At 38.2% G+C, this 12,529-nt stretch overlaps 2 protein-coding genes across 7 annotated transcripts in view; one reads left to right on the forward strand and one right to left on the reverse strand.

The window, feature by feature from the left end:
* LOC134672789 (RNA-binding protein lark) overlaps positions 1–12,529 on the forward strand; it is a 529,293-nt gene that overhangs the window by 392,888 nt on the left and 123,876 nt on the right. The window lies entirely within an intron of this gene.
* Positions 12,087–12,529, reverse strand: part of LOC134672682 (uncharacterized) — a 31,324-nt gene continuing 30,881 nt past the window's right edge. Inside the window, exon 3 of the mRNA XM_063530634.1 lies at positions 12,087–12,248. Coding sequence (XP_063386704.1) covers positions 12,087–12,248 — 162 coding nt within the window. The remainder of the gene's footprint in view (positions 12,249–12,529) is intronic.

The raw sequence follows: 12,529 nt of genomic DNA on the forward strand, positions 1-12,529 counted from the left end.
AGTGCGAAATACTCCCTTCGGTCGTGTTTTGAAATTCGCCACTCGTTGAGAATTACTTATTCACATGTGTGTCATACAACAATTTTCAATACCTACAAATGGCCCTTTAAATTTTCGACGTAGTTACGTAATGCGCTTATTATAGCACAGGGTGTCGTAATGGAGCACCAGGTGTACTGTAAAATTATTTGTAAGTGTCGAAAGTTCGAAACCGTTAAATGCTTGAAGTTTTTGGTTTGCGATAGCTGTAACATTCTTTTTTTTTTCTGTACAGTAGGTGTCTTTAGTGTAATCTCATAGAAATTTCTAGTACCTACATAGGGTCATCATCATCATCATCATCATTTCAGCCTATATACGTCCCACTGCTGAGCACAGGCCTCCTCTCATGCGCGAGAGGGCTTGGGCTATAGTCCCCACGCTAGCCCAATGCGGATTGGGGACTTCACATACACCTATGAATTTCTTCGCAGATGTTTTCCTTCACCGAAAAGCTAGTGGTAAATATCAAATGATATTTCGTACATAAGTTCCGAAAAACTCATTGGTACGAGCCAGGATTTGAACCCGCGACCTCCGGATTGAAAGTCAGACGTCATATCCACTCGGCCACCACTGCTTCTACATAGGGTACTTTAGGATAATTGTTTTATTTTGTTTTCAACTTCTGTACTATTATTGAAGCGCTGGGGGGCTTACCTAGCCTCGTAAGTCCCCGCGTACTTGTACAAGTACCAATTAAATCAGAGTTATGAACTCTATAGGAATAAAATAAAGTTCCGAATTCAAAAGCACAACAATTGGCTTGGGTCTTACGGGGCTAGAGTCGGATCAAGTTAACTTTGCACAGAATTTGCGATGGCACATTTGAAAATGTCACCATAAATGTCAAATATCTGTGAAAATATTACTTTTGTTGTAAATTGCTACAATTTGCCATGTCAAACAGTCCAATTCGAACATGCATCTGATATCAAAACTATGTTAGAATCATAAGTAAGTATCCGTTAGCTGTAATTCGCGCAGGCGCCTCGCTCACACAAATACAAGTCCGGAAAAGTCCGAGCGAAATGAACTAATAATCCATATGAATCTAATATTATTTTGATGTCAGTGCACGTTCGAATTGGCCTGAAAGTCAGCGCAGAGTTTGCTTTGACAAACTCTACTAATACGGCTCGATTCGGGAAACAAATTAGAGGCTCACTAGATATGAAATAGTGAAGATATGTGACGTTCCACTGCAAAAGGTGCATTATGACGGCCGGCGCTTACGTCGCACAGCGCCGCAATAATATTGGAGCAGCGTTAATAATAGCGTAAGTGCCAACCGCCATAAGGTACCTTTACCCGTGGGACGTCACATGTCTATACTATATCGTATCTAGTTAATCTCTGATTCATTTCCCGAATCGAGCCGATAATCTTTACTATTTTAGACGTATTATGTAACTACGGAGCGACCGATCGTCCAGTATATAAATCCGAAATACATCTCCTACTTCAATGTAACCGCACTACGTTACGGGCGACGGAACCTGCAGTATTATGTGATGATACACTTAACTACTCTGGTTCCAGCCGACAACAATGTTACGGTAAGTCTCAGAAATAGACATCTATTAGATATCTTTTAGAAATCACCAAGATACGATAACGATATGTTTAAGATCTAACCTGTCAAATTTGACTTTTGCGCGATTCTGGAGATACTCTTGAACGATTTCCACAGGATATGACTTAGAGATCCAATTCACATCTAATAGATATCTTACTCTATATAACGTAAAAGTGACATTGGTTGCCCGAATTGCGCTGCAAAAGAGAACTAGTTGATATCTAAACTATAACGTATCTAGTACGTGTCGTCTCTTGTGAATATCTTGAAGTTCGAATACGGCAGTCAGACAATTCCCACTAGCTTTTCGACGCACAGGGTACCATGCGACTAGCGTTGAAAATGTCGGAAAAAATCAAATGATTTTTCGAGAATTTATGAAATTATTTTTTTTCCTTTTATTTTAATAGTAGTTTATGTGACTGCTACATAATGAAAGGCATTAAAACACGAGTGTGGGTTTAAGAAACGAACGAAGTGAGTTTCTTAAAAGGATCACACGAGTGTTTTAATGCCTAATTATGTACAGTTACATACACTACTTTATCTACACACATATAATTACCTTCTTTTATATATTCACTAACCTCATATTTCAGTCGACATCAATCGTTGCTCTCTGGCGGAACTCGCAGATTTGAGAGGTGCCGTCTCCTTAAATATCTTTTTATCACTCATTTTATATGAAACTTTTGCTTAAAACTTATTTAGAAACAACAAAACAAATTAATTTTATACCTAAAACTAATTAAAAGATAAACTGTACGTCAAATGGCGGTAAATGAATACTTTTTTCACACATGTCACGCATCTGTAGTTTTTTTTATATTCATAGACAAACGAATGAAGTCCCTATTCTCATGTCACTCGAGATAAAATGTCGTACGGTTTATATTAAAAAAATATACTGAATTGACGTTTCGTATCGATAATTGTTTTAATATCTATGGATACTAGAATAGACACCCACTTGAGTTTTGACAGCTGTTCCAAATTTAAACTCATAAACTCATAACCTTACAAAAATCTATAAAGTTATAACTTTAAAGTACAGATTTTACCTACTACCACAGATAAGAAAGTACTCATAGTAAAATTGGTTGTCATAATGCTGGTCATTTCCTATGGTTTCTGAATGCATTTTAGAGCGTTAATGATATGTGCGTAGATAAAGAAAAAAACAACAGACTGATAAGCGTAATGACACAACTGTGACAACTGAACTGAACTGACACTGACACCGATCCGATGTCAAATGTCACAAGTATTAAGAAAAATAACCGCTTGAAACCTGTTTAAATCGCTTTTTTCGTTTTATTCGGCATAATTTAAGCGGTAAATTTCTTGGTTTTTTTCCGTAAAAATCCAAAAAAAACGAGCCGATTGGAAAGAAACGGGATTTTTTCCGGAAATTTTCAACGCTACATGCGACCCTTTTCCATTGTGATATCTATTGTATTATACCATGGTTTGCAATAAACGATAGTATACTATACGTTGGCACAACTGTGCAGTGACTCCATTTTCCATAGCGCTGACTAGATGCCGACGCTCAAAAGACACTCAAAAGTCTTCTGGTGTACATACATACTCCACCACTTCAGCAGCCGTGGCTTTACTGCACGAAGCGTCAAAATGGTCCATAAAAGCAACAAACCATGGTATAATAATATACTCCGCCTGGTACTCTCTTCCGGTCTTTTCTAGGTCACCTGACTGACACAAGCCTACGTCATCATGCGACAGCGCTATATGATAATATGCGATAGCGCTATATATAGCGGCCATGTTATTGTGACGTAGGCTTGTGTCACTCTGGGAAGAGAAGACCATGTTTTATTAGACTATGCAACAAACTGTTAATTTTCGCAATGTTTTCAGTTCGACATTTTCTTCTATAATGAGTATAGCTACAACCAATATCGAAGGACCTTCCTGGAATTCCACTTCAAGTGGTGCAACCTCTTCCTGAACGACATGTTTTTCACGGCGAGTCTTAGGAAAATTTTGCCGTTGAAATGTCCACATCCTGCGGTAAGTTATTTTTGGTGCGGATGAAGCAAAACAAGGAAATAAAAAAAATATTAAGGCGAAAGAAACCCAATTTTTAAAATTTTTTCATCTGCCAAACTATAGGCCAGTTTAAAAAGAGCGTTTTCTAAAAAAAATATTGAATACCTATCTGGTTCTCACATATCCTGATCTTTTTGGGTTCTTCCAACTTAGAATCACTATAGCATAATATCACATATTCATATAAAAAAAATACGAAAACTTTGTAATTTTGTATGGAGATTTTAGTTTCCGTTACGTCACGCACTACGTAAAAAATAGCGCAGTAAAACGTGGCATAATGGGACGCACATTTTGGGACATCTTTTTTAGGGTTCCGTACCTCAAAAGGAAAAAACGGAACCCTTATAGGATCACTCGTGCGTCTGTCTGTCTGTCTGTCTGTCTGTCTGTCTGTCTGTCCGTCTGTCACAGCCGATTTTCTCCGGAACTACTGGACCAATCAAGTTGAAATTTGGTACACATATCTAAGTTTGTGATCCAAATACGGACATGTAACGTAAACAAATGAATTTTAAACATGGAAGCCACTTTTGGGTTGTAAATTAAAAAATTACAAAAAAAAATTGTCAAACTATATCATGTTACATGTTAAATGAAAGAGCTTATTGTAAGGATCTCAAATATATATTTTTTATAATTTTCGAATGAACAGTTTAGAAGTTATTCAAAAAAATAGGCATAAAATGACCATTCTCCCCCTTTATCTCCGAAACTACTAGGTCTAAAATTTTGAAAAAAATACATAAAATAGGTCTATACCTATAGATGACAGGAAAACCTATTAGAAATGTACAGTCAAGCGTGAGTCGGACTTAATTACAGTTTTTGATCCGACCCCTACGGATTTTTTAAAGAGATTTCACTCACGTTTAACATAAAAAATACATTGTTAAAAATTGTGTAATATACGGAACCCTTGGAACGCGAGTCCGACTCGCACTTGGCCGGTTTTTTTTCATTTCCTCATACAATATGTAATTTTTCCTTGTGACAATAATCTACTATGCTTTTCCAGGGTACCTACCACCTGTATAACCTGACATTAAACGCCGATGCCATACCGGAATCGTTCCCCTTCACGAAAGGCAGGATCCTCGTCAACTCGTCCTACATCGGCCAGCCTGTGGGGTCTGTCTACGCTGATATGGAACTTAAGAAATATAAGAAAACTAAATTTTAAAACGTTTTTTTGCACGAATTCATCCATAAAGTGAACATACTATTTGTGTGACTGGGTGTACACTGTACAGTCCTGTACAGTTAGGTCCCTGTTGTATCGTGACGGTAAACCGCGTCCTTGCCAAGGATATCATTATCCTCCTAGCGTCTGTCCTGTGACGGGGTCCGCTTGCCTGGTTTCTCCTTCCACTTCGCTCTATCCTGGACATCGGTTTCCGCTAATCCACAGGCGTTTAACCCTCTTATTAATAAACGTCTACTAAAGTTGACAAGCCGATAATAATCGTTTGTCCCTTTCCGACGTATCGGTATGATGGAAAGGGACAAACGATTATTATCAGCTTGTCAAAATTAGGAGACGTTTAAAAATAAGAGGTTAAAACTTTGGCGATGACATTGCGCCACCTCTGCCGTGGTTTGCCCCTCCTTCCCTCCTCCCCTCCTCCTATCCTCCTGTCCTGTCTGTGTCACGTCCTTGCTAAGGTCGTCACGCATGAAGTATTAAAGCGACCAATAGTATTGCCAGCTTTAATGTCGACTTTTGAAAAGGTTTCCTTACGCTCCGTATCCTACACCTTAGAGCTCTAGGGCATACAAAAGAATCTCGTTACTATCTCTCAAAATATCTATTTTACAGCGACTAGGGTGTGTCGCTTTCAATATGGATCATACAAAGGCCAATCATAGACGTACAGTTCCTATCTGTATATTGGAGCGGCAAAGGTGTTCACAATATTAGTGTAAAAAATTTTAGCACCTTAACCGCTCCCATATTATTTAATGGGGGCAACTAGTACATACATACACCATACACTTAGATATCGATATATCAATATGACCTGTATGTTCGGTGAAAAATTTATTACGAATGGAGATAGAGACTCCCACCACTAGATGGTCCGACCAAGTTAAGAAGGCCACCTCAGGCAAACTCCATCAAGCGGTGAGGGCTACGGGAGATCAAGTCTGATGGAGACAAATTAAAGGGGCTCCTAAATCAACTGGTCACGATCCTCAGTAATGAGGGACCAACAAATAAGAGAGAAGAGAAGAGAAGGGATAGAAATAAGGAGAGAGATAAGGTTGAGTTTAATGTTTAACTGGTTTCTTCTTTCTCAGCTCCATATCGCAGTAACCACTGAGGATGGATTTAGACTTAGTTTTCAAGGTCACGTAGATACGACCTTTTGAAAACGGGAGTCGTGGGAGGTGTTCCGCCGATGCTGTCATGTTGTAAAGATGGTATGTAGCCTGGAACAAAAATCGGATACATACAACTGTACCTATGAATTAACTCCATTTAAAAGTGAAACGCTTTTGAAAATGTTAGTCACTGGCTCTAGTTTCAGCACTCATCGGTATTACGATGCTAAATTTTAGGTATAATTGAAGATGTGTTTAATTAGTGCGAAAACTGCACACATTCACAACTGAGTCTACAGCCGGGATTCCACTAGGGTGCAGCACTGTGCGGCACACTGGTGGAATCTCGCCTTACCAGTCTACATGTATGTAAGTATAAATACTGTAAGTTAAATAATAGCGTTTATATAGCCCACTTTGGCCTGCTACATACATTTGCGACTAATTTGGCCGATTTCTTAGATGCTTCATAAGATATTTTAGATGACATAACCGGAGAGATGAAATAGGTTGATAGATAAACGGCCGCTACAACCAAAGTAAGATTTCATAACTTGCTGATTATGCTACACGCACACACTCACAATTCGAGGACTTCCAATCTTTGTCAGTCCGCGGCGCATTTGCAAGTTTAAGATTTCGGCGGTGGCGCCCTTACCTAGTTAGGCTATTCGAAAGAGATAGGTAACGCGGTGAGGAGGATTGACTCTCGGCGCCCTTCTCTATTGTCTACGGCGCCCCAGGGACTATTCTTCTAGACTCTCTTCTAGAATCTAGAGGGTAAACATCTCTAAACGAAAATAAATAAATTTTATGGGACTTTTTTACACAAATTGACTAAGCCCCGCGGTAATCTCAAGCCGGCTTGTGTTGTGGGTATTAGTTACTCAGACAACGATATATATAATATATAAATACTTTAATACATAGAAAACTAAAATGATTCAGGAACAAATATCTGTGTCATGATGCCATCATACAAATAAATGCCCTTACCGGGATTCGAACCCGGGACCATCGGCTTCATAGGCAGGGTCACTTCCCACTAGGCCAGACCGGTCGTCAAACATAAGTAGAGTCGGACCAAAAAAAGTCTGCAGTGGATTTAATAGCCCACGTAGTGCAAGTGTCATTTATACGTCATAATTTCATAGAAGTTTGACGTTTAAAATAACATTTTCACTGTGTGGGCTATCAAATCCGCTGTAGACTATTCTTGGTCTGACTCTAGATACATTCTGTGCAATAACTGTGGAACGGATTGAAAGTAAGTAAATAGATTCTTTGCAATACCGCTGGGACAGGGCAGCGGTCGATACTGAGCTGGCGTCGAATAGTGGCTCCAAAGATAGGGTCCTTGAAGATGAAGTTGCACCACTTGTAGTGCAGCTCGATGAAGCTGCGTCGAAACTGGTTATTCAAATTCTCGTAGAATGTCACCTCGATCTGAAATAAATATTTTGTAGAATCGTCATATCATGGAGAACTTTTCAACGAGATTGAAAAAGCTTGATTATTTCATTATTGTATACTTCTTTTTGTAGTACGACTAACTCAAAATAAAATAATGCTTTTTCTATTATAAAACATAAATAATTCAATAAAATTCGATAATATAAAATATCGCTCGATATTTTATCTCTTTGTTCGATTTGTTGCTGTAAGTTTTGTTGCGACAATAAATGACTTTTTTTATTTTATTTTATTTTAATATAGTACAAAAGACATCAACGCAACTGATTTCATTAAATAGTAGCGCGTTGATGTCTTTTCCTCTTAACAGCGGCGCCACGTAATAGGTTGAATTCATTACAGTTGACTAAAGCGTTTCGTTAGAAGTCGTTATAGTTTCGGGAGCCCATAGTGAAAAGTATAAGATTACACAGTTTAGTAAAAATACGAAGTCTTAATTCAGTCATTAAAGTCTAGAAAAAGGGTATAAGATGTATTAAGTGTAAGTATTTACTGTGTAATTATCGTCCAGAGGCACAGCAATCTCTAAATGTATAGTGGTGTAGTAGACCGTGCTGCGGCGACCTAATCGCGAAGCGGTTATGTTCGAATACGGGAACTTTTCCCGGTCCACGTAAGTTACTATCGGCTGGTTCGTCACCAGGTCATATGACTGGAAAATAGACCATAGATTCAAAATGAGGTACCCAACAACGCGATCGTACAATTATCGCAAGTTCGCGCGAATTTTACTCTTGCGTAGGTGTCCAAATTGACAATCGCGCGATCCGTGCGAGCAAATGTTTGATGAAGATGACCCCTGATGATTTTTATACCAAGGGGCTTAACCAAGATGACAATATTATATCGTTATCGACCAACGTCAATCGGAAAGTAAAAATGTACATACCCCTAGGGGTTACACGTTACACTAAGTGTAAATTTCATTCGATAGCGGGACGTACGGCCCGATTCCAACTTTACGATACGACAGTTAATAGATCTAGAAAAGATATGGATTAGATATGTCAGTGTCAAACAAGTGTCAAAATAGACGTTTCTTCAAACAAATACGTCACTTTTGACACTTGTTTGACACTGACATATCTAATCCATATCGTTTCAATATCTAGTATTTGACGTATCTCATTGTTCGAATACGGCTGGTAATCTACGCCGGCGTACGCGTTTGCGTTAAGTTTGCGTCATTTTGTATGGGATTTTGAGTTTACAATACGTCCCGCTTAGCGCGATGTTCAAAATCCCATATAAAAATAGACATTCGCAAACGCGAAGGCTCATCATGCTATCCAAAAAAAATACACTAGGGGTTCTGGGATGACAGATGACATACAGTATTTCAGTTTCGAGTGGCGTTTTCTATCAACGATTATCAATTTATTACTATTGTGTCCAAATCTGTAGTTTTTCATTGTTTTTAGGGAAAAGTTAATTTGTTAAACCGGACTGAGGACGCGTCTGTGCGCAAGACGATTTTAATATTTAACTCTGATGTAAGCTTGTTAACCTTTTCGACGCCGTGTCAAACACAAAAGCTGTCTCTCGGACGCCACGTCACCGAAGTGTCAAAACTAAAATTGAACTTTATGCACATGCACGTAGGTCTATGTTGCTCTGTGGTCTGTGACCGATTAATCCGTCTTTGGCTTTGGACCTGCGGTGCGGATATATCGGTCATTGGCGTCCAAAAGGTTAAACGCCTATATTAAAATTGTAAAACACTTATATACATACCTCTGCTGCACAAAAAGATATGAATTGAAATAATAAAAATAACTTCAACTTGCTCATAGCAGGTCCTTTCGATCTTATTTCGGCTGATGAAATGACGACCATAATGATGTGAGTATTTTATTACTGAATATAATAACAACATTGTAATAAAATTGTGATTGACATTTAATTCGCTGTAATAGCTTACAAAAATAAATACGCGTTCCGAAAAACTACTAATGAGACATCATTAAATCGTCTATAATCATGCAGTTTCAGGTCAATAATCAAATCGGCTTTTTGGTACCTAAATACTAAATTATTATTTTCATCTGTATTAAAGTAGGTATTCTATGTATATGTTAGTACGTGCAAAGTTTTAAATCGATACGGCTATTAGAAATATACTATCTGGGAGACCCAATTTTGTTCAGAAATCATAAAAACTCAAAAATGTGCGTTTTCTCAGAAATAAAACCTGGCTAGATCGATTTATCGCCCCCGGAAACCCCCATATAGCAAATTTCATTGAAATCGTTAGAGCCGTTTCCAAGATCCCTGAAATATATTATGTAAATAAACAAGAATTGCTCGTTTAAAGGTATTAGATTAGATAAATTAAAATCTTCAAAAATAGATTAAACTGAAATTTTCCTTTATTTCATGTAAAATATCCTGTAAAAAAATCAATTATGGAAACTTTCCACTTGTAGGTACATCGTACAGTCAGCAGCAGAAGTCGCTATGCACTCCAGGTGCTCAAAGAGAGGTAAACGTTTAAACTGTCAAAAAGTTGTTGACTGTCATGGTAGTATTTACTTGTGAGCGCTCAACGTGTCACAAATATGTTAACAGTCGCTATTCATTAATTTCTACACTTACAACAAGTCATTGATACCTTAGCTGTCAAAAAACCTATGGTATCTAAGCGGTCAACGTGTCAAATATATCTGAACAATATGGAAAAATAGACTTTAAAGCATACAAGTATGGTCGAATATTGAATAAAAGATAGCCATGCTAATTTCAGATAAAGCGTTTTGACAATCATCGAAAGCAGTACAGTCTTGTCATCACATACATCTATCTCACGTTTTGCCCTTCAACCATTTGACAGGAGCCTTTCGGTCAACTTACTGCAAACTATTTCTTTTAACAGAATCGTCAAGACGAATGACACATAGCAAAAGCTAACTGAAGCCGAATTTAGAGCCAATTGTCAAGGCATGTCGTGGTCTCAGTAACAGGCGTTTGCTTTTCAAAGCAGAGACTGCGGGTTCAAATCTCAGTCGTACGCACCTAGAGTACAGCTTTTTGTTTTTTTTTTGGGTTTCATTTCTATTATTAATTGGTGTCTTCTGATTTTATGTTAATTTCGCATTAGTTTATATAATTTTTGAAGATAATGTCACATGTAGCGTATGTACGACTTTCTATCAGGACGTTGTAGGTTTGAACCCGCAGTGGGCGTTACTTAGATTACTCCTGTGCGGAATGCCATTTGATATTTACTACTCAAAAATCACGTTTGTTGTATGGGAGCCCCACTTAAACCTTTATTTTATTCTGTTTTTAGTATTTCTCGTTACTTATAATAGCGGCAACAGAAATACATCATTTGTGAAAATTTCAACTGTCTAACTATCACGGTTCCTGAGATACAGCCTGGTGACAGACGAACTGACGGACGGATGGATGGACAGACGGACGGACAGCAGAGTCTTAGTAATAGGGTCCCGTTTTACCCTTTGGGTACGGAACCCTAAAAATGCTGGTCTCTTCGAAAACTGACTAAATTGAGACCTACACAATCGATATCTAAATAGAAATAGTCTTAGTTTTATTTTTCAAAACGTTCGGGGTTCGATTCCCGAGCTGAGTACACATTTTTTTTAATGTATAAATGCAGTTTTTCGTGTTACTAAAATCGATGACATGATTCCTAAGAAGAGATCGGTGTATATCTTATAGTATCAGATTTTCCCATACTGGCCGATCTAAATGGGCCACCCTGTATAGTATATTTTACTACAATAAGTGGGCTAAATAAATATATTAACACAGGTATATAATATGATCAACAGTTTGGAAGAACAGCCGCATATGACAGTTAAAATAAAAAAACCGATCATTCTAGTACAACCTACTTATTTATTGTATAAGTTTGACACTTAACGATAAAATACTTCTTTAAGAAAGGAGGTGTCAATTCGTAGTGCTACAGTATTTATTTTAAAGTTAAACAGATAAAATGTTGATGCTTAGTTACCATTAAAATAACAACTGCTTAGCAACTGGTGGCACCCTGGCTGCTGACGTACGTGATTGGCAGTGCGTATAGGTATTAATGACAGCAGCTTGAATTTGATTGCTTAGTTACCACTGACTTTTTAACCGTTATTGTCATTGTGATTAAATAAGGATGTATGTGTTAAAGAAAAACTCAGAAGTTAAGGTATTTGTGACGAACTGAAAGCCTACGTGAAAATGACATCTTAGATGTCCTTATTTTTGTGACGATTGAAGTGTATATGTTTTCTTGGACACCTTGCCCGCTCAGGTATATCTGCTGCTGACTGTACATCTGTATATAGTTACTAATATATTTATATAAATCTAGATTAAATCTAAGAACCCTAAATAAATAATATCTAAAAATTGAACACACAATATAAAGGAGCCCACTGATTAACAGTCCTCCGGACGGTATCGGCCTGTCAGTTGTTCGGAACTGTAAAATTTTTGTTCTAACTGACAGGCCGATACCGTCCGGCGGACTGTTAATCAGTGGGCCCCTTAGCCCCCTTAAAACTAATGAAAGAGGCCTCCCCGAGCGACTCCCAGCGCAAAGGTGCCCATCACACTTGCTGCATTAATATCTATGTTAATGTTTAGGCGGTTTCTTTCTCTTCAGCTCCATATCGCAGTATCCCCTCAAGACTGGCTTCGACCTGGTTTTGAGGCATATGTAGATGCGGCCTTTTGAAAATGGTAACTTTGGCAGGTGGTCAGCGGCGGCTGTCATGTTGTACAGGTTATATGCCCCCTGGAATGGTAAATTTAAATATGTTTATGTGGGAAATATAGTTTTTAGAATATTTATTATGTCATTGTGGGTCTTTCTCAAAAAATATTTCTGCGGTCTAATTGCCGCGACCCCATAGGTACAAAATGTAGAGAGGACAACGTTAAGGGGCCCACTGATTAACAACAGTCCGCCGATATCGGCCTGTCAGTTGTTCGGAACTGTAAAAATTTTGTTCTAACTGACAGGCCGATACCGTCCGGCGGACTGTTAATCAGTGGGCCCTTTAATCATCGGTTTTT

The sequence above is a fragment of the Cydia fagiglandana genome, chromosome 17 (assembly GCF_963556715.1).
Source record: "Cydia fagiglandana chromosome 17, ilCydFagi1.1, whole genome shotgun sequence".
NCBI lineage: Eukaryota > Metazoa > Arthropoda > Insecta > Lepidoptera > Tortricidae > Cydia > Cydia fagiglandana.